Here is a 24,031-nt window from a genome sequence, read left to right on the forward strand (position 1 = left end):
AACCCACCACCCTCCATATATGGTGCCAGCCCCCTACTCACGGAGCAACAGGCGCTGCCCTGTTCATCTTATTTTGTGAGAGTCCATTGCTTAGTTTTATCTTTTGCAACAGTGTGGAAGTTAGGTTCTGTCCTTTAATTGCTGAGTTGTTACTTTGCTGTTGATCCACTGTGATGGTCAGTGTGTAGAACAGGTTGAAGTATTTCCTGTAGAGCTGGTCTTGTTGTGACAAATTTCCTCAGTGTTTGTATATCCGTAAATGATTTGATTTCTCTGTCAGTTTTAAAGCTTAGCCTAGCAGGGTATAGAATTCTGGGCTGGAAATTGTTCTGTTTAAGTAGATTAAAGGGAAATGACATTGTCTTCTTGCTTGGAAAGTTTCATTAAAGAAGTCTGCACCACCATCACCCTGATGGATTTGCCCCTGTAGGTCAACTGGCGCTTACTCCTGGCAGCTTAAAGAATCTTTTCTTTTGTCTGGACTTTGGGACAGGTTTATCACAATGTGTCTTGGAGAAGCTCGGTTAGAGTTGAGGTGACCTGGCATCCGATATCCCTCTGAAAGGAGTGCATCAAAATCTTTTGTGATATTTGGGAAATTTTATTTATAATATTGTCTAGTATAGCTTCCATTCCCCTGGGGCATTCTTCTTCCCCTTCTGGGATTCCTATAACTCGTATGTTTGAACACATCATAAAGTCCCATAATTCTGTGAGTGATCGTTCTGCTTTCTCTCTCTTCTTTTCTGCCTCTTTAATTATCTGAGTTATCTCAAGAGCTTTGTCCTCTACCTCTGAGATTCTTTCTTCTGCCTGGTCTAATCTGTTGTTGATACTTTCTATTGCATCTTTGAATTCCCTAATTGACTGCTTCAGTTCCTTCAGCTCTGCTACATTCTTTCTATATTCTTCATATCATTCATCTCTTATTTGATTTTGTTTTTGGATTACCTTTTGGTTATTTTCCACTTTATCAGCAGTTTCCTTCATTGTTTTCATCATCTGTATTCTAAATTCCCTTTCTGTCTTTTTTTTTTTTTTTGCCAAGGCTGGGTTTGAACCCACCAACTCCAGTATATGGGGCCAGTGCCCTATTCCTTTGAGGCATAGGCACCGCCCCCATTTCTGTCATTTCCAATATTTCTTTATAGGTGGAATCCTCTTCAGTAGCTACTTCACAGTCCTTTGGGGGGGGTTGTTTTGGACTGGTTCTTCATGTTGCCAGGAGTTTTCTGCTGATTCTTACTCATGAGTGATTTCTTTTATCTGTATCTTTGTCCTAATTTTCCTTTCACTTCCTCTTGATCTTTAAGTTGCCATGCCTCTGCACTAGGGTTTCAATGAGTCCTTTTGGTACAGGACTAGAAGGATGAGAAGACTGAAGAGCAAGAAGGGAAAAAAGAAATACAAAAATGAAAAAAGAGATAGGAGAAGGGGTGAGTAAAAGGGAATATTGACAAAAAGAAGATAGGCACAGAAAGAGGGAGACAGGAGCAATATAGATGTACATTAGGGTACTCTGACCCAACCTTAAAACCCGCAACCACTGGGAGTGCCAGGTTGGATGGTTCCCTTGAGGTCAGCAGCTCTTTGCCAGCCTCTTTGGACACAGTACCCTACCTCCACCAAGTAGAGAGGAAAAGCAAAAGTGCTATAAATCAAACCAAAACAAGGAAACAGGAAACTTTATGGGATAAAATTTGGGGAAAAACCAAATGGGGTAGAAACACTAGCAAGAATGACGTTCTAATTGTTGAAAAAGGGAACAATGGAAAATTACATTTAAACTAGAAAAACAAAGAAAGAAAAGAAAGAGGAAAAACAAGGAAAAGAAAAATCTATAGGGAAAATGTTGAAATTAAAAAAACAAAAAACAAAACCAAAACAAAGCAGTTTATATATCTTGCTGGATAGTGTCTGGACAACGGGTGATCTCCTGGGGTATGAGATGTTAATCACAATGTTGATATGGCTGTGAGACGGAGACTGCAGGCCTCTGCTGATTTCTCAAACCCCTCAGGGTGGAGAGACTAAATCTCTCCTCAGCCCACTTAAAAGTTACTGTAAACTGCTAACCTTGGCTAAGCAGAAGCTTTCCCAGGAAAGCACTTGTTGCTGGGATCACTTCTGAAGGGGTTATCCACTAACCCAGTGCGCCAAAACCAGTCTCTATGCCTCTGAGGGCCAAGGCTGTAAGGCATCTCAGTCCCCGCCTTTAGGCTGCTTCAGTCACTAGATTACTCATTCCCGCCTGATCCTTGCTCTGTGACCCTGAGGGCGGAGCTTGCTGGGGCAGTTCTCCCACAATGGCTCAGCGCAGTCCACAGCTGAACACTAGTAGCTCCGTCTGGCTCAGCGGCTCAGTCTGGGGCCGTAGACAATGCTTAAAGTCCTCCGCACTCTTGCCCAAGTTCTCCCAAGGTAGTTCAACTGAGTGCCAAGTCCAAAGAAACCAAAACAGTTCACAGGTAAGGTCTTTCCAGTTTGCAATCTCACTGCTGCTGGAGAGATTAGACTGAACAAACACACACAAACATTTGCCAGTTCTCCACTGCTTTGTCCTCCTCATGGGGTCCAGAAGTCTCATGCTGACTCCTTATGTCCCCAAAGGGATGTTTCTGGGCAGATCTCACTAGCCAGAGATGCCTGATGTCTTCTCTCCCCAGACTCACTATGCCCAGTTGCAAGGAAGCTGTTACTCAGCAGCAATCTTGCTCCTCCTCCCCCCACCCACCCTTTTTTTAAGAGACAGGGACTCACTGATATCCAGGCTGGGGTGAAGTATCATAGCTCACTGTAGCTTTGAACTCCTGGACTCAAGTGATCCTCCTGCTTCATCCTTCTGAGTAGACAGGACTACAGGCATGTGCCACCACACCTGGCTATTTTTAAAACTTATTTTTGTAGAGACAGTGGGAAGTGGTATCTCACTATGCTGCCCAGGCTGGTTTTATTTATTATTATTATTATTATTATTTATTATTTTTTTGCAGTTTTTGGCTGGGGCCAGGTTTTAAACCACCACCTCCGGTATATGGGGCTGGCACCCTACTCCTTTGAGCCACAGGCACCACCCTGCCCAGGCTGGTTTTGAAGGCCCGGCCTCAAGAAATCCTCCTGCCTCAGTTTCTCAAAGTACTGGAATTACAGGTGTGAGCTACCAAGTAGCTTTTGACAAAGGTGCCAAGAATATGCAATTGGAAGGGCATTGTTTCTTCAATAAATGGTGCTGGGAAAACTGGGTATCAACATGTAGAAGAATGAAACTGGATCCTCATCTCATACCATATAAGAAAATACACTCAAAATAGATTAAAGATTTAAATGTAAGACCAAAACCTGTAAAACATAAGGGAAAAACTGAAAGCACAATGAGACATAATCTTGCACCTGTCAGAATGGCTATTGCAGAACAGAAAAGGTAACAAATGTTGGTAATATAAAGAAAAGGGAACTGTTCATAGGAATGTAAATTAGTACAGCCATCATGGAAAACTGCTGGAGGAGTCTCCAAAAACTAGGAGAATTACCATATGATCCAGCAATCCTACTTCTGTGTATTTACCCAAAATATTTGAAATCAGTTTTCTGAAGAGAGAACTGCCCTCCCATGCTCACTGCTGCACTACTCACAATAGCCCAGTTATGGAATCACTCCAAGTGTCCAGTGGCAGATGAATGGATAAAGAAAATGTGGCATATGTACACCATGGAGTACTATTCAGCCTTAGAAAGGACATTTTTCTGTCATATATGTGACAACCTGAATGTATTGGAAATACATTTCAGTAAGTGAAATCAGATAGGTACAAAAAAACAAATCCTGGCTCCATACCCGTAGGTCAGTGGCTAGGGTGCCAGCCACATACATTGGGGTTGGAGGGTTTGAACCCAGCCCGGGTCTGCTCAACGACAACTGCAACAACAAAAAAAACAGCTGGGCGCTGTGGTGGGCACCTATAGTACCAGCTACTTGGGAGGCTGAGACAAGACAATCGCTGAAGCCCAAGAGTTTGAGGTTGCTCTGAGCTCTGACGCCACAGCACTCTACTGAGGACAACATAGCTCAAAAAAAACAAAAGAAAGAAAAAGAAAAACAAATCCTGTACGTAGTCACTCATATGTGGAATCTAAAACAGTTGACAATCAGAATAGTTGTTACATAGGCTGAGAGGATAGGAGGGATGGGGAGATGGTGGTCAAAGGTCCAAAATACCTGACAGAGGAATTTTTTTTTAAGTTATATTGTACAGCATGGTGTATATAGTCAATACAAATACTACATTTTATAGCCGGGCGTTGTGGCGGGCGCCTGTAGTCCCAGCTACTCGGGAGGCTGAGGCAGGAGAATCGCCTAAGCCCAGGAGTTAGAGGTTGCTGTGAGCTGTGTGACACCACGGCACTCTACCGAGGGCCATAAAGTGAAACTCTGTCTCTACAAAAAAAAAAAAAAAAATACATTTTAAAACTAAGTAAATTTCTTTTTTTTTGTAGAGACAGAGTCTCACCCCATCACGCTTGGTAGTACCGTGGCATCACACAGCTCACAGCAACCTGCAACTCCTGGGCTTAAGCGATTCTCTTGCCTCAGCCTCCTGAGTAGCTGGTACTACAGGTGCCCAGCACAACACCTGGCTATTTTTTTGTTGTTTGGCCAGGGCCAGGTTTGAACCCGCCACCCTTGGTATAGGGATGGGGCCAGTGCCCTACCCACTGAGACACAGTCACCGCCCAATCTAAGTAAATTTCAAGAATTCTCATCACAAAAAAATGTTAAGTATTCAACATGATAGATATATTAACTAGCTTGATTCTATTATCCCGTGTTGTATTCATAAATCCCAGAAACTTATGTTAAGTTTCAATTCACATTAATTAAATGCTGGCAAGAAGGTATTTTTCAGAGGAAAGACTATCCCAGAATAGGAAGCAACTATGTCACTTGGAAAGTCTAAAATAGCAGCTGTCTTGGTCAAGGTCCTACATGCTTCCATCGGGCTTCAAAGTTAAACTTGAGTCCATGTGATAGTGGGATCAGTAGATTCTGTAGGATCTGGAAGCCAGTAAAGAAAGACTTTTTGGTTAGGATTACAGACGTGGCTCATGTCTGTAATCCTAGCACACTGGGAGGCTGGAGCTAGAGGACTGCTTGAGGTCAGGAATTTGAGACCAGCCTGAGAAAATCCCTCCCCACCCCACCCCCAAAATAGGAAAACTAGCCCAGCTTTGTAGGAATTGGCTGTTGTCCCAGCTACTCAGGAGATGGAAGCTGAAGGCTCACTGAGCCTAAGAGTTTGAGATTACAACGAGCTATGATGATGCCACTGCTCTCTAGCCTGGGCAACAGAGCAAGTCCCTGTCTGGGGAAAAAAAAAATAGAAGAAAAAAACCCCAAACTTCCCTCAGGATATTTGTGAGCAAGGTCTTCAGTTTGCAATTTATAATTTACAGTGTTACTTGTGTGTATATTTGTATCTTGTGAATTTTTTTTTTTTTTTGCGATTTTGGCTGGGGCCGGACTTGAACCCACCCCTGGTATATGGGGCCAGCACCCTACTCCTTGAGCCACAGGCACCGCCCTAAACATAGTACATTTTAATGAAGTTAAATACTCAATAGCATAATAGCTAACAAGAAGAAAACATCCAGGATGCAGCTTGTTAAAGTAAAAATTTTTATTTTGATTGATTTCTCAATATATAGTTCAAGATGCCAGTTTTTAATGGCAAAAATTTGGTTCCACTGAAAACTTCATAATGCTACGGAGAACTACTACTTTTTTTCAGGAAGTAGGGAAACAGCTGGAAATAAAAAGCACAACTTTCTAGCAGCATGGAAACTAAAACTGCAGACCTGACAGGTCTACAACTTTAACACTAAAAATGGCACAACCATTAGCTGATGACAGAACTGAGAAATGGGGAACAAGATGTGAACACCAACAAGAAGCAATATAGACTGTAAAGACAGGGAACAACCAAATGTAGCTATAAGGATTTTAAAGGCTAATTATAGAAAAGGGAACCAAATATTTTACTCAAATGCTTTTTAGAGCCTTTCTGTAAAGATACAAATATATATATATATTTATCCAAAAATATGTTTTGTACAGATAAATGTTTCTCAATTAAAGATGGGACCAAAGCTATAGTTATAACATAAAGCACACTGTCTTTTGTAAGACTATTTATCCACCTGAATTTTCAATTTTTTTAAAGTTAGTGCATTAAATATTTTCCAAATATATAATTACCTGACATTCTTGTTATAAATCAAGTAGGCATTATTTTTTAAAAGGGTTTCCAGGTTAAGCAATATTTTTCTAAGATGCTGTGCATATCAAACTTATGACAAGCCCCATTAAGAATCATTATTAATAAACATATCAAAAGGGGTATGTGAGATTTTCCTCTTCGTAGTAAATATTTTCTAATTTCCAGTTTACAAGTGTTGAAAATGCACAAGAAAGATTTTTATTTCACGTGTACTTTTATGTTAATTAGATATTTCCTCAATATATATGTCAATAAATCTCCCTGTTGTAACCATTAGTATTTTCTCTTTTAAATGGGATATAACACTAACAACTGCTACTTATAAAATAAAGCACACAATTATTTTCGTAATCTTACAAATCTTTTTTTCCAGGTGTAAAGGCTACAAAAATTCCTAAAAATTAGAGAACACTGAAAAGATAGTAAAGTTTGACATCCAACTTTATATTATTTCCATTTTACCCTGAAAGATAACTTAAAAAAATATGACCTTGTTGGAACAGGCTACCTTGCTAACATTATAAAAAACTGATGCAAGCAAGAAACTGTATCACTGATATATGGGATTTCTGTAAATAGTTTCTTCTTCAAATCATTACAAAAATGTTCAAAGATAAAAAAGAAAATAAACGATGGTGGTGGTCCCTAAACTATTTTGAAGGCAAGTAGCTCAGTCTAAGCTAAAATATTTTTTCAGTCATAGTAATCATCCTCCCCTCAAATGCCCTTTTAAAAAAATTTATGAAACAGTACAATAGGAAGAATCAAAGAGCACAAACTGTATTTTCAAGAACGGAAAAATCTCTAATGCCGAAAGACACAGTAAAAAGCAGATTTCTTTGGGGACATTAATCAGTTTATAATCCACTATGAAGATTTCTCTTTTCTATTACGCGGAGAGTCTGCTCCATTTGATGTTACTGTTCCATTTACACCATTTTCTGAAAAAGAAAACAACCAGTGTTACTCTTTTGTAAGTAAATGCAAGTAATATAATCTTTATACATAAAGGCTCCTTCAGAAAAGAAAATTTAAAATATAACATATATACTGGTGAAACATATTTACTAACTAATATCTGACCCAATGAGAAAACTTGGTAATGTGTTCAGCACAACAAACTGAAAGCAGCAAATTAAAAATAAAAGTAACTTCTATTGAAAGTAGAAAAAAGTGACAGAATAGAAGACTATTTAAAAAGTTACAGGAATTTAAAAATACTCAAGAGGCCAGGCACCACAGCTCACACCTCTACTCTTAACACTTCGGGATGTCAGGGTAGGAGAATTGCTTGAGGTCAAAGGAGTTGGAGACAAGCCTGAGCAACATAGTAAGACCTTGTCTCTACAAAAAAAAGAAAAAATTTTTAGTCATGTGTGGTTGTGTGTCCTTGTAGTCCTAGCTACTCGGGAGACTGAGGCAGGCCCACCTGTGCCCAGTGAGCTGATGATGCCACTGCACTCCAGCCTGAGCAACAGAGTGAGTGCCTATCTCCACCCCCTCAAAAGAAAACATCAAACCTCAAGAGCAGTCATTTGGTAGAAATACACTTTTCACATTTGACAGCAAAGTTCTTGGGGACATTTCTTTAGAACATACAGAAAAGTTGGTACTTAGGGTAACTCTTAAGTTTCAGAATGTACCATGGTTTTCTTCTTCAAGATAGGATGGAGAAACTGATGTCAGACTAACTCTCCCTCAAAATATAACAGTTGGATATAAAAATGGATGTTTGGAGGCTCTGGAAAATAATCAAGGCAGCTAGGACTTGTGTGTCCTGGAAAAAAAGGAAATGAACCGAGGTGAGTCTGCATTAACTGCTATTTTTCCTGGACCATGTGTAGGTTCGATGGAGCTGATGTAGAGAGTACAAGACAGTAACAACATACAGCTGAGATTAGGAAGACCAAGCAGCCAAGATTCCAGGCAAAGTTCTGGAGAAAAGAGAACTGCAGAGGAAAAAACCCTAACATTCTATATGAAGTTCTTCCTCAAGGCATTTCCAATATGAAACTGAGCATCGTACTAAAGCAACTCCTAAGGAACTGGAAAGTTAAACAGACAACTGGAAAACTCACACTGATAGGGAGACAAATTTTGATTTCAGGTTTTATCAGGGAAAGAAAGCCCTTACAAACACCTACTATGTTAATATCCTAGGAATGGGGGCAAACTGAAAATATATCAGTTTTAGTGAGATAGAGTGAGCTACCCATATTCAATTGAGAGACTATAAATTTTTATATAAAGCACATAGGAATCAATTAAAAATCACCAGGCATGCCAGACAATAAGACTGAATGACTGAGAATCAGGAGGAAAAAAAAAATCAGAAATAGAACATCAGGTGACGCAGATCTGAAGTTATTAGAAAGGGATATTAAAAGAACAAACACTCAAGAAAAGATGCAGGATTTCACCAGAGACTGAAACCATTAACCTTAGAACTAGAGGCTGAGGCAAGAGAATTGCTTGAGAGCTGGAGGTTGCTGTGAACTGTGACACCATAGCACTCTACCAAGGGCGACAAAGTGAGACTCTGTCTCAAAAAAAAAAACAAAACCAAAACAAAACCGAATGCTAGAAAAACCAACTCAGCAACAGGGACGTACAGCAGCGCATCAGTGCTGCCAGTGTAGGTGGCTCCTACTCCTTCCTTACCTGTTTTATTATAATCTTATTGCACCTAAATTATAAATTAAGCCTTATTATAGACAGGCATGTATAGGAAAAACATATATATGGTCATGTGTTGCCTAACGACAGGGATATATTCTAAGAAATGTCAGGCAATTTTGCTGTGCAGACGTGATGTACTTATACAAACTCAAACGGCACAGCCTACTACACACTTAGGCTGCGTGCATGGCCTACGGATCGTAGGCTAGAAAACTGTATAGCATGTTACTGGACTAAATATTGCACATTAATGTAATAGAAAGGTATTTAATCTATCTGAACAGAAAATGTACAGTAAAAACAGCTTACTATAATCTCAAGGGACCTCTGTTGTACACATGGCCTGCCTGTTACCATCTGGTGCATGACTGTATAGACTTTGGTACTACCTACAGTCTCAGGCATTCACTGGGTTTCTTAGCTAAGGGAGGGACTACTTGTGTTATCACCAACTTGGATGCATGCCAAGAATGCAGGATCAATTTTAATATCTGAAAATCAATGTAATTCACTACATTAGGAGAATGGGGAAAAACTACATGACTATCTTAAAATTCTATATCCAGTCATGACAAAAACAAAGTACAGAAGAGAACTAAATAAAGAGCATTTATAAAACATTATTAATGATGAAATATTAGAAGCTCTCCTCCTTATATGAGGAAGAAGATAAGGACGTCTATACTCTTTTCCTCTATTCAGTATTACAGTTTGGTCATAGCTTGTATAATACATCAAGGGAAAGGAAAGGTATTAATATTTGCAGATGTTATGACTGTATTTTAGTGTAAACTTTAAAATAAGTGAATTAGGAAGGTTTCAAAGGACGGTATCTTAAAGAAAACAAATAGCATTTCTTTATAACAAATAATTAAAACTGCTTGTAAAAAAGAGCTTGTATATTAGATTAAAAAATAAGATCTCTGAAAATAAATTAAATGAAAAATGTATGAGATCCCCATATTGAAACCTAGAAAACATTTCTTTAAGAATGCTTCTAAAGGGCGGCGCCTATGGCTCAGTCGGTAAGGTGCTGGCCCCATGTACCGAGGGTGGCGGGTTCAAACCCGGCCCCGGCCAAAACTGCAACCAAAAAATAGCTGGGCGTTGTGGCGGGCGCCTGTAGTCCCAGCTACTCGGGAGGCTGAGGCAAGAGAATTGCTTAAGCCCAGGAGTTGGAGGTTGCTGTGAGCTGTGTGAGGCCACGGTACTCTACCGAGGGCCATGGGGTGAGACTCTGTCTCTACAAAAAAAAAAGAATGCTTCTAAAAAACAAAAAAAGACTATTTCTCAAATCATCCTATGAGGCCACAATTACCCCAAAAGCAAAACTAGGCAAAGATGTTGCAAGAAAAGTATACACAATTTCCTGTATAAATATAGATATAAAAATACTCAACAAAATATTAGCAAACCAATTCTAGCAAGAGATAAAAAGGATTATATATCATGAACAAGTAAGATTTATCTCAGGAAGGTATCATTGGTTCAGCATCTGAAAATCAGTTAATGCAATCTGTAATATCAACAGAAAAAAGGACAAAAACCATAAGAACATCTCAATAGAGGTGAGAATAAAAAGCAATTGACAAAATCCAATAACCTTTCATAATAAAAACATAAACATACTAGGAATAGAGTGGAATTTCCTCAAGCTGTTAAAAACCATTCATGAAAATCCCATAGCTAACATCGTACTTATGGTAAAAGACTGGATGGATGCTTACCCCCTAAGATCAGGAACAAGACAAGGATGTCTGCTCTCGCCATTTCTATTCAACATTGTTGTGGAGGTTCTAGCCAGGGCAATTTGGCAAGAAAATGCAATAGAAAGCATCCAGATTGGACAGGAAGAAGTAAAAACTATCTTTATTTATAGACGACATGATCCTTGTATACTGAAAATCCAAAGGAATTCACAAAAAAAACCTATTAGAATAAATAAGTTTAGCAAGGTTGCAGGATACAAGATCAATATACAAAAACCAACTATATTTCTACACACCAGTAATGAATCTGAAAATGCAAAGAAGAAAACAATTCTATTTTACAATAGCATAAAAAAGAATTAAATATTTAGGAACAAATTTAATGAGAGATGTGTAAGACATATATATTGATAACTACAAAACTTAGCTGAAAGGAACTGAAGACCCAAATAAATATACATTCATATTCATATTCCCCAAAGCAACCTACAGATTAAAAGTAATCAGTATTAAAACCCCAGCTGGCTTTTCTGCAGAAATTGACAAGCTGATTCTAAAAGTCACGTGGAAACTCAAGAGACCCAGAAAAACCAAAACATGAAAAAGAACAAAATTGAGGAATTTATGTATTTCCTGATTTCAAAACTTACTACATCCTGATTTCAAAACTTACTACAGAAACTATAGTAATCAAGACAAATGGTACTGGCAAATGAATAGACATACTAATAAAAGCAACAAAATTCAGAGTCCAGAAATAAACTTTTATTTTCTGATTTTTGACAAGAGTATCAAGACAATTCAATAGAGATAAGAGTAATTTTTTCAACAAATGGCACAGGGACAACTGAATATCAACATGCAAAACTACGAGTGTAAAGTGGTGTAGCCTTCTTGGAAAAGAGTTTAGTAGTTCCCCCTAAAATGTTAAACAGACAATCACCATATGACCCAGCAATTCTACTCTTCAGAATAAAGCCAAGAGGATAAAAATAGGTATTCAAACAAAAACTTTACATGAATGTTCAATTACCATTCATAATAGCCAGAAAAGTGGAAACAACCCAAATATTCATCAACTGATGAGCGGATAAACATAATACAATATACATCCATACAATGGAATATTATTTGGCCATAAAAAGGAATGAAGAGTTGGTACCTGCTATTAACATGAACAAACCTAAAAAACATCATGCCAAGAGAAGGAAGCCAGTCCCCCCCAAAACACAGAAAATAGATTTTAGTTTAATTAGTTGCCAGGGGCAGGGAGAAGGGAAAAACCATGAGTGACTAATGAGCCTAGGGCTTCTTCTTGGGGAGGGAGGGGGTAATAAAAATGTCCTGGAATTAGTGGTTTACACAACTTTGTAAATACACAGTACTTAAAAATGATTGAAACGTATACTTTAAAGGGTGAACTTTATGGTATATAAATTATATCCTATTAAAGACGTTATTAAAAATATTAATGAGAGCCGGGCACAGTGGCTCATGCCTATAATCATAGCACCCTGGGAGGCCAAGGTGGGTGAACTGCCTGAGCTTACGAGTTCAAGACCAGTCTGAGCCAGAGTAAGACCTAGTTTCTAAAAATAGCTGGGCGTTGTGGCGGGCATCTGTAATCCCAGCTACTGTGGAGGCTGAGGCAAGAGAATAACTTGAGCCCAAGAGTTTGAGGCTGCTGTGAACTGTGACACCATGGCACTCTATTGGGGGCAACAATGTGAGACTCTCAACAACAAAAAAAAATTACTGAGAGAAGTTAAAGATAATGTTTAAATAAAATCACTGCTTATAATAAGAAGCAAACCAGAGTTGATTTATCTTAAAAACTGTAACTTCCTGTTTTGCAGTTCCAAGTACAATACCACCTACAAACTGAAAAAATTAACTGCAATGTCAATGCATTTTCCAATTTTTGCCAAGCCAGAGGAGAAAAGAAGTTAAATGCAGGTGGCTCAAAGACAAAAGCTCAAGCAATCAGAAGTTATTAAAAAAAGCTGCTCCACTTAGGATTAATAGACAGATGGGAAGAAGTTATTCAGGTTTTTAAAATGTGAAAAAGATGCTTGAAAACAAACTATCACACTTTAGTCAGTCACTAAAGCTGCCCAAATTATACACTGGTCTATAGTAGCTCTATGTAACCAAGACTGAAAAACCTGAGAGAGAGAAATTTAGTACATAGCTTTTAGGGGGAGCGACTGACTCCCCTCACCCAGGGTATCACCAACTGTGGAATGGGGTAAGATTACTTTGCTCTAATTGTGCTAAAAAGTAGAAAATTTTCTTTATAGCATCTGAGAAGAAATAAATAAGAAATAAGAAATAAAGAAATAAGATCGATAATTAAAAATAATTTTTTTTATCCCATGGCTTTTTCATTGCTTAGTTAATACAAACCTGTTCCTTTCCTAGAAGACCTGCTTTTGGTCACTATTGGTTTCTTCTTTATAGCTGGTGCCTGGAAAGTAGAATGTTCCCTCCATCTACGAAGCTGAAAATTAATGAACTTCCACATCATGAACGCTTGGGTAATGCAAATTGATGCCAGAACAGCGATTCTGAGAAATATTAATAAACAAAAAATTAGTGTATGAAAATAATGCTATTGAATAAAATATTTATTTTATCTTACTTTGATAGTATTTAGTGCTAAAAGTCCCATTCTATTGACAGGATTATGTTAATAATCACTCCATGAACAAACTGTCCTAGAAGTTAAATAAATGCTTTAGTACTTCAATGTGACATATAAAACTGCAACAAGTATGAAATAAAACAAATGAGTATTTTCCCCAACTCCATACCCAGCCCTTTATTTTATAGATTCATATTATAGTGGTCTGATAATACATATGATACAGCTGTACAAAGCGAAAAAAATGTTAAATAACTCTACCTAACAGCCAACACATTGAAGTTTCCAGTACTGAAATCCAGCTTCTGATTCTCTGCTCTCGCAAGGCCAAAACCAACAGTGAGGACTGAAAGAATTAAAGTCAGAAGTCTTCCCAAAACAAAAAGAACTGCCCACAGAGAAAATCTGTAAGAAAAATGTCTTAAGTCACAGTCATAAAATCTCAAAAGTAAGAAAAGATCCTATTAGAAATTAGATTCCTATTATGTAAATACATATTAAAACAGCACTTATTATTCTGCAAAAAAGGATTTTAGAGTCAAATGTTTGGGACATGCTTAAAATACATACTTGACCACACCCTACACATATCAGCCTATTTAAGATTCTAAGAAATCCAGTAGAGGAATCTGTTTAATTTCTTGTTTAGTTCAACTCTTTTTTGTGTGTAAGTAGTATTCATAACCTTCAGAACAACTGATACAAAGAACAATTTTGAAAAAAATGGACAAAACAAAGCTGTGCTATAAAGAACAGGATACCCAATTCTATCTAAGAGTTGCAGTTTCACTTTTTTCAAAGACTTTTTTAGACTTTTCACAAGTTATACCTTTCCAAGTCAGTTTTCAATTTAATTTTCCCAACAAAATCTTTTAATATCTTTAAGCTATATTATCTATTTCTTTTCTTCAGAAAGTTCACTTCTTTATCACTCTTCCAAAAGAAAAACATGCAACAAGATAGAAATTATAAAAGAAAAGTGAACCCAAAAAGCCTTCAAAATTTTAAATTCCAATAGAATCTCTCTTCAGCTGAGAAAGACTCAGTTTTAGGGAGTAAAGTAATATACCAACCCTGAATTGCAAAATAGTTTCATTTTATTTAAACTTGCTACCAACTGCTTAAAAAGTAACTTAACGGCCAAGAGCATGGATCTTGGCAATTTAGGCACTGACCTTAACTTTTTTGTTTTTTTTTTTAAGAGATGAGGTCTTAATAGGTTGCCGAGGCTGGCCTTGAACTCCTGGGCTCAGGCAATCTTCCCACCCCAGTCTCCCAAGTAGGTGGGCTACAGGTGCACACCATGGCATTTAGCAGGGCACTGACTTTGAATACCCATTACACAAGAAATACAATGGCTAAAAAGCTTACCCTTTCTGATACTTTTCATCACTAAAATAAAACAGGCGGGAAATATGGAAAAGAAATTCAACAAAATAATGCAGCACCAGAAGAACAAGTCCTAGATGATTCAAGCTGTTAAGAGAACAAATTTAAAATCAAAATATTAATCATCAATTAAGATAGATCAACATACTATTATGTCAAGCCCACTTACACACCCAAGAAAAATCCCAACTCACTTTAAAAGGTAAGCTCCAGCAATGTGAAAGAGGTAAAGACCAATGTAGACAAGCTGACGAGGAATATCTTCCTGCAAAGAGAAAAACAAGTCATAAATTAAAACACATTGAAAGCATTTCTGTGCTTTGAGAGCAGTGTGCTAGAGTAAAAAAAAATAAAAAAAAAAAAGAACCTCTTTACCCCAGCCCCAACCTTTCACTTCCACTTAGTTATATGGTTTTAGCAAGTCAAAACCTCTTGGTTCACTAGCTAACCTCTCTTGGCTTCAGCTATCTCATCTGTAAAAATGTGAATACTTGAAATTGCTTCAATCAGATGAACTCAGAATCCCTTTTCATGCAAAAATCTATGATTCTTTTTATAACATGTATCGAATGACACAATATTAATAACCATAGTTACATGTTGACGATTTGATGTCTAATATTAAATTGCTATGTTTAGAGTTGAAATGCTTTTGTTTACCTAAACTAGATTCATATTTTTTAGTTCATGTTTATTCACTTCGTTGTCAGGTATAGTCATTAAAACTGAAGTTTAAAACTTTACCCTCTCATTTATGATACCACTTCAGTACATACTCTTTCCCCTCAATAACTCTGCAAACCAAAGTAGCTAGATTTTACTTTTGCTTCTTTTTTTCTCTCAACTGACCTGATTATTTGAAAGTGTTTATGAAAAATATAAATCAGGGTGGCGCCTGTGGCTCCGTCGGTAAGGCGCCGGCCCCATATACCAAGGGTGGTGGGTTCAAACCCGGCCCCAGCCAAACTGCAACCAAAAAATAGCCGGGCGTTGTGGCGGGTGCCTGTAGTCCCAGCTACTCGGGAGGCTGAGGCAAGAGAATTGATTAAGCCCAGGAGTTGGAGGTTGCTGAGAGCTGTGTGAGGCCACGGCACTCTACCGAGGGCCATAAAGTGAGACTCTGTCTCTACAAAAAAAAAAAAAAAAAGAAAAATATAAATCAAGACCTACTAGTGGATCCATGAAATAGTTTCCTTTTTTTCTTAAAGTTTTTTGTTTTTGTTTGCATTTTGAGACAGAATCACACTCTGTCACCCTGTGTGTCATCACAGCTCACTGCAACCTCAAACTCCTGGGTTCAAATGACCCTCCTGAGTAGCTGGGACTACAGTCATATGCTACCATGCCCGGCTAATTTTTCTATTTTCGGTCGAAATGGGATCTTGCTCTTCTCTGGCTAGTCTTGCACTCCTGACCTCAAGCAACCCTCCTGACTTGGCCTCCCAGTGTGCTAAGATTACGGGCAGGAGCCACCATGTGCAGCTGGATCATGTAATCTATTTAGGGCCACACCAACATCTTTTGAATATGAAATAAAATAAAATAGAAGATGCTTGCATGTATAAGAAATCTGTATTATGAAATAAATTTTATTCCAGATTTTACACATACATGAGTGTGCACACAGACACACACACACAATTATGATATAAAATCTTGTTTTCCGCCTTGGGTTGCAGTAAAAAATGTTCACAAAACACTGATAACAATAAGCTCAATAAATGTCTGTTGACTGATGAAACATCTACACCCCCCATTTCTTTATTCTTTTGAAAGAGTCTCACTTCATGGTCCTTGATACAGTGCCATGGCATCATAGGTCACAGCAACTTCAAACTCTTGGGCTAAAGTGATCCTCCTCCCTCGGTTTTTCATTTTTAGTAGAGACAGGGGTGGGGGGGGGGTCTCACTCTTGCTCAGGCTGGTCTTGAACTCCTGAGCTCAAGCAAGCCAACTGCCTCAGCCTCCCAGAATGAAAACTGGATTACAAATGTGAGCCACTGTGCCTGGCCTTGCACCCCATTTCTACTCTTTCTGGTTTTGATAGTTTTCTTCCTATGCATATATACAAGGCTTATGATGAAAATGGTGGGTTGATGCTGGTAGACTGAACTGTATTCCTCTGGAACCTCTCTGAAACTTACCTCTTGCATTTACTACAGTTGCACAGAGGTCTCTTTTAGACCTCTAGTTCTCCACTTATATTTTACTACCTCACATTTTCTAAGAAAGTAGAGATTTTGTAAGTCCAGCTCTGAAACTAAAAACTCTTCTCTGGTAAGAATGGTACAAAGATCAAGTATTAGGCAGAACATAAGACAGTCTGAATATATATATAATATTATACTTTGGGAGTCTTGTGAAAATTCCTAAGACATGATACCAAGTTTACAGTGGTTCTTTTAACTGTTGATAGAAATATCTGTGAAAATAAACAGTCTTAAGATCCTTTCCATGTAATTTTTAAACTTCCAATTGGAAATATTTACAATTTTTGAATATTTCTCCTTTTAAAAGTAAAGAGAAAAGCTGTCAAGGTAACATGCTAAAGTTCAACCACAAAGAAATGTCTCTGTTAGAATACTTTCCTAACAGCTCACTTGTAGGATTATCAGTGCAATCTGACATACTTTGGATACAGAAGTGCCACTACACACACACACACATACACACCCATACCAGTGTCTCCCAAATTACTGTCTTTATTTCTGATGCTGTACAAAAATTTTAGCTGGTACACAACAAAACACTTATTTAACTGTAATTTTTGTTTTTGGTGACAGAGCCTCAAGCTGTCGCCCTGGGTAGAGTGCCATGGAGTCACAGCTCAAACTCTTGGGCTAAAGCGATTCTCTTGCCTCAGCGTCCCAAGTAGCTGGGACTACAGGCACCTGCCACAATGCCCAGCTATTTTTTTAAAAAATAGTGAGGTTGTCATTGTTGTTTAGCAGGCCTGGGCCAGTTGAACCCGCCAGACTTGGTGTACATGGCTGGCACCGTAACCACTGTGCTACGGGCGCCAAGCCTATTTAACTGTATTTTTAAATAAAATATTTTAAGTTAGGTACCTTATACCTTATAATGTACTTCAATATTTAAAATGTCTCAAGCACCTAAGGCACCAGCCACATACACCTGAGCTGGCAGGTTCGAATCCAGCCCAGGCCGGCCACACAACAAAATGAGGGAGCAAGATGGCAGCCAAGTAACAGCTTCCCGGCAACTGGGCACGGTAACTCTGGGGAGATAAGACTACAGGCATCTCTGGCTGGTGGAATCTGCCCATAATCATCCCTTTGAGGATACAGGGAGTCAGCAAGGGACTTCTGGACCCCAAGAGGAGGACAAAAACAGTGGAAAACCAGCAAGTGTTTGATCGACCTAATTCCACTGGCAGCCGTGAGTATAAGCAGCAGTGAGACTGCAAACCGGAAAGGCCTTACCTGTGAACTGTTTCTGTGTTTGTGGACTTGGCACTCAGTTGAACTACCTTGAGGAGAGCTTGAGCAGGAGTGCGGAGAACTTTGGGCGTTGTCTAGGGACCCAGACTGAGCTGCTGAGCTGGCCAGAGCTAATAGTGTTCGGCTGTGGGCCTCAGGGAGCCATTGTGAGAGAAATGCCCCAGCAAGCTCCGCCCTCAGGGTCACAGAGCAAGGATCAGGTGGGAGCTAGTAACCTAGTGACTGAGCAGCCTAAAGGCGGGGACTGAGCTGTCCTACAGCTTTAACCCCCAGGGGCAGAGTGAGACCGGTTTTGGCACACTGGAGCCTCGGGCTGTTGCCCTGGGTAGAGTGCCGTGGCATCACAGCTCATAGGAACCTCAAACTCCTGGGCTTAGCGCTGTCTGGACCTCCATAAGAGCTGTGCTGCAACCCACGCCCGCCGGCCGGGCCCCCGCAGGCCCTGACCAGGAACTGCGGGAGCCAGCAACCCAGAGGCAATGGTGAAAAACAATCATGAGGCGAAACCAACAGAAAAACTCTGGCAATATGAATAATCAGAGTAGATCAACTCCCCCAAGGATCAATGGGGCAGACACAGAACAAGATCCCATGCACAAACAAATAGCTGAGATGACAGATATCGAATTCAGAATCTGGATACCAAATAAGATCGAATTAGAATTCCAACCAGTAACCCAAAAGATAGCTCAAGAATTCAACGAATTCAAAGACCAAATGACCAAAGATTTTGACACATTGAGAAAAGAAGTTGCAGCCCTCAAAGATCTGAGAAACACAGTAGAATCCCTCAGTAACAGAATAGACCAAGCAGAAGAAAGGATTTCTGACATTGAAGACAAAGCTTTCCAATGCTCCCAAACTCTCGAAGAGGAAGAGAAATGGAGGGCAAAAACAGATCACTCTCTCAGACAGCTCTGGGATAATTCGAAGAAAACCAATATTCGTCTTATAGGGATCCCCGAAAGTATCAAAGTGGCTTAACAAGGCACAGAGTCTCTTCTCCATGAGATTATGAAGGAGAACTTTCTAGACATGCCAAGAGATTCTGAAATTCAGATAGCAGACAGTTTCAGAACTCTAGTACGACTCAACCGAAATAAGACACATCCCCAGACATATCATAATCAATTTCACTAAAGAAAATATGAAGGAGAAAATTCTGAAAGCAGCCAGACGAAAGAAAACCATCACCTAAAAGGGCAAGAATATTAGAATAACTGCAGATCTCTGAGCTGAAAGGATGAAGAGGATGTTCATCGACTTTTAATCTCCTAAAACAAAATAACTTTCAACCCAGGATCCTATACCCAGCTAAACTGAGTTTCATTTATGACGGAGAAATTAAATACTTCAATGACATTCACATGTTGAAGAAATTGGCCATAACTAAACCAGCTCTCCAGGATATTCTCAGACCTATCCTTGATAAAGACCAGCATAATCCTCAACCACAAAAGTAAACCCATCCAGAAACATGTAATCAAATTCCAACTTCCACAGTCGCAAAAGGATTAAAAATGTCCACCCGACTCTCGAAAGGCTTATCAATATTCTTTTTATTTTTTGTTATTAGTTTATTTTTAGGATTTCACCAATTGTCTGTGGATCATTCTTTTCTTTTTTTCTCTCATTATTATTATTATTTTTTGTTGTTGGGGATTCATTCAGGGTATGATAAGCCAGGTTACACGATTGCATTTGTTAGGTAAAGACCCTTTTGCAATGCTTATCAATATTCTTAATTCATGTGAATGGTTTAAATTGTCCTCTAACGAGGCGCCAGTTGGCTGACTGGATACAAAAACTCAAGGCAGATATCTGCTGCATTAAAGAATTGCACCTTACATTAAAAGTCAAATATAGACGCAAAGTGAAGGGATGGTCATCTATACTTCAGGCAAATGGAAAGCAGAAAAAAGCAGGCGTTGCAATCCTATTCGCAGACGCAATCGGCTTTAAACCAACCAAAATAAGGAAGGATATGGATGGACACTTCATATTTGTTAAAGGTAATACTCAACATGATGAGATGTCAATTATTAATATTTATGCACCAAACCAGAAAGCACCTCAATTTATAAGAGAAACTCTAACAGACATGAGCAATTTGATTTCCTCCAGTTCCATAGTAGTTGGAGATTTTAACACCCCTTTAGCAGTGCTGGATAGATCCTCCAAAAAGAAGCTAAGCAAAAAAATTTTAGATTTAAACTTAACCACTCAAAGTCTGGACTTAACAAACATCTACAGAACATTTCATCCCAACAAAACTGAATACACATTCTTTTCATCAGCCCACGGAACATACTCCAAAATCGACCACAAATCCTAGGCCACAAATCTAACCTCAGCAAATTTTAAAAAATAGAATTATTCCTTGCATCTTCTCAGACCATCATGGAATAAAAGTTGAACTCAATAACAACAGGAACCTGCATACTCATACAAAAACATGGAAGCTAAACAACCTTATGCTGAAGAATAGATGGGTTATAGACAAGATTAAGAAGGAAATCACCAAATTTTTGGAAGAAAACAATAATCAAGACGTGAATTACCAGAACCTCTGGGATACTGCAAAGGCAGTCCTAAGAGGGAAATTTATAGCACTGCAAGCCTTCCTCAAGAAAATGGCAAGAGAGGAAGTTAATGGGACATCTCAAGCAACTGGAGAAGGAAGAACACTCCAACCCCAAACCCAGCAGAAGAAAAGAAATAACCAAAATCAGACCAGAATTAAATAAAATTAAAAACAAAAGAATTATACAACAGATCAATAAATCCAAAAGTTGGTTTTTTGAAAAGATCAATAAAATAGATAAACCTTTGGCCACCCTAACCAGGAAAAAAAACAGTAAACTCTAATTTCATCAATCAGAAATGGTAATGATGAAATAACAACAGACCCCTCAGAAATTCAAAAACTCCTCAACGAATAGTACAAGAAACTCTACTCTCAGAAATATGAAAATCTGAAAGAAATCGACCAATACCTGGAAGTACGCCACCTACCAAGACTTAGTCAGAATGAAGTGGAAATGTTGAACAGGCCTATATCAAGTTCTAAAATAGCATCAACTATACAAAATCTCCCTAAAAAGAAAAGCCCAGGACCAGATGGCTTTACGTTAGAATTCTACCAAACCTTTAAAGAAGAGCTAGTACCTATATTACTAAACTTCTTCCAAAATATAGAAAAAGAAGGAATATTACCCAACACATTCTACGAAGCAAATATCACCTTGATCCCCAAACCAGGGAAAGACCCAACAAGAAAAGAAAATTATAGACCAATGTCACTAATGAATATTGATGCTAAAATACTCAATAAGATCCTAACAAACAGAATCCAACAACACATCAAAAAAATTATACACCACAACCAAGTGGGATTTATCCCAGGCTCTCAAGGCTGGTTCAACAATATACATAAATCTATAAATGTAATTCAGCACATGAACAAACTAAAAAATAAGGACCATATGATTCTTTCAATTGATGCAGAAAAAGCTTTTGATAATATCCAGTATCCCTTCATGACAAGAACACTTAAGAAAATTGGTATAAAAGGAACGTACATTTCTTAAACTAATAGAGGCCATCTACAGAAGCCCACAGCCAATATCGTATTGAATGGAGTTAAATTGAAATCATTTCCGCTTGGATCAGGACCCAGGCATGGTTGCCCATTGTCTCCATTGCTCTTTAACATTGTTATAGAAGTTTTAGCCATTGCAATTAAGGAAGAAAAGGTGATCAAGGGTATTCACATAGGGTCAGAAGAGATCAAACTTTCACTCTTCACAGATGATATGATCGTATATCTGGAAAACACTAGGGATTCTACTACAAAACTTTTAGAAGTGATCAAGGAATACAGCAATGTCTCAGGCTACAAAATCAACACCCATAAATCTGTAGCCTTTATATATACCAACAATAACCAAGCTGAAAAAAGTCAAGGACTCTATTCCTTTCACAGTAGTGCCAAAGAAGATGAAATATTTAGGAGTATACCTAACAAAGGACGTGAAAGATCTCTACAAAGAGAACTATGAAACTTTAAGACAAGAAACAGCTGAAGATGTTAACAAATGGAAAAACATACCATGCTCATGGCTGGGAAGAATCAAAATTGTTAAAATGTCTATACTACCCAAAGCAATCTATCATTTTAATGCAATTCCTATTAAAGCTCCATTGTCATATTTTAAAGATTTGAAAAATAATACTTCATTTTATATGGAATCAGAAAAAACCTCGAATAGCCAAAACATTACAGAGTAATAAAAACAAAGCAGGAGGAATCACGTTACCAGACCTGAGACTGTACTATAAATTGACAGTGATCAAAACAGCGAGGTATTGGCACAAAAACAGAAAAGGAGATGTCTGGAACAGAATGGAGAACCAAGAGATGACTCCAGCTACTTGCCGTTATTTGATCTTTGACAAGCCGATTAAAAACATTCAGTGGGGAAAGTATTCCCTATTTAACAAATGGTACTGGGTGAACTGGCTGGCAACCTGTAGAAGATTGAAAATGGACCCACACCTTTCACCATTAACTAAGATAGACTCTCACTGGATAAAAGATTTAAACTTAAGACATGAAATTATAAAAATACTTGAAGAAAGTGCAGGGATAACTCTTGAAGGAGAGTGAATATTTTATGTGGAGGACTCCCCAGGCAATTGAAGCAGTATCAAAAATACACTACTGGGACTTGATCAAACTAAAAAGCTTCTGCACAGCCAAGAACATAGTAAGTAAAGCAAGCAGACAGCCCTCAGAATGGGAGAAAATATTTGCAGGTTATACCTCAATAAAGGTCTAATAACCAGAATCCACAGAGAACTCAAACGTATTAGCAAGAAAAGAACAAGTGATCCCATCTCAGAGTGGGCAAGGGATTTGAAGAGAAACTTCTCTAAAGAAGACAGACGCAGGATCTACAAACACATGAAAAAAAGCTCATCAGAGCCACTCGTGCCTTGGAGCTGCAGCCCGGCAACTCGCAACAGGAAGATCTTTCAAGCCACCATTCATTAGAAGTTTCAACAGCATACCCAACCAGGAACTTCTGCTAAGGACACATGCAGGCTGGAATCATCTCTATCACTCCAACAGGAGAGCTACCAATTCACAAGGTGCCTCAAAGTGTTGAACAGAGAAGAGCTAATCCAATGTCATAGTGATCATCTGTGAAATCAGTAGCTTTTCCATTCTGAGTGAAGTAAAGAAGAAAGAGGCATCCAATAAAGCTCAAACTGGAATCCTAGTGAGAATGGAAGAAAGAGCCAAGCCTGAGGAGCAAAAAAAACCTGTGGTTGCTATGTTACAGTTTTGAGATAAGGTGCTTCAGCAGAAGACCCAAGTCCACAGGCACAAGAACTTAAAGAGCAAGAGGAAGTGAAAGGAAAATTAGGGCAAGGAATCAGATAAAAGAAATCACTCATGAGGAAGAATCAGCAGAAAACTCCAGGCAACATGAAGAACCAGTCTAGAACAACCCTGCCAAGGGACCATGAGGTAGCTACTGCAGATGATTCCACCAGTATAGAAATGTTAGGAATGACAGAAAGGGAATTTAGAATACACATGTTGAAAACAATGAAAGAAATGATGGAAACAATGAAGGAAATTGCTAATAAAGTGGAAAATAACCAAAAGGAAATCCAAAAACAGAATCAAATAAGAGATGAACGATATGAAGAATATAAAAAGGATATAGCAGACCTGAAGGAACTGAAACAGTCAATTAGGGAACTTAAAGATGCAATGGAAAGTATCAGCAACAGGTTAGACCATGCAGAAGAAAGAATTTCAGAGGTAGAAGACAAAGTTCTTGAGATAACTCAGACAGTAAA

The 24,031-nt window shown here is 38.5% G+C and overlaps 1 protein-coding gene across 2 annotated transcripts in view; it reads right to left on the minus strand.

Moving 5' to 3' along the window:
• Positions 1 to 5,657: 5,657 nt before the first annotated feature.
• Positions 5,658 to 24,031, minus strand: part of TRAM1 (translocation associated membrane protein 1) — a 49,246-nt gene continuing 30,872 nt past the window's right edge. Inside the window, exons 7-12 of one of the 2 annotated variants that reach the window (XR_008373787.1) lie at positions 14,891 to 14,961; positions 14,679 to 14,783; positions 13,569 to 13,712; positions 13,070 to 13,230; positions 10,682 to 10,852; positions 5,658 to 7,216 (exon numbers count right to left, since the gene is read on the minus strand). Coding sequence is in view for 1 of the 2 variants with exons in the window: in XM_053558713.1 (XP_053414688.1) it covers positions 7,143 to 7,216; positions 13,070 to 13,230; positions 13,569 to 13,712; positions 14,679 to 14,783; positions 14,891 to 14,961 (555 nt within the window). In the remaining variant the exon portion in view is untranslated. The remainder of the gene's footprint in view (positions 7,217 to 10,681; positions 10,853 to 13,069; positions 13,231 to 13,568; positions 13,713 to 14,678; positions 14,784 to 14,890; positions 14,962 to 24,031) is intronic. The other variant, XM_053558713.1, reaches the window with a different exon arrangement.

The sequence above is a fragment of the Nycticebus coucang genome, chromosome 13, assembly GCF_027406575.1.
Source record: "Nycticebus coucang isolate mNycCou1 chromosome 13, mNycCou1.pri, whole genome shotgun sequence".
Lineage (NCBI taxonomy): Eukaryota > Metazoa > Chordata > Mammalia > Primates > Lorisidae > Nycticebus > Nycticebus coucang.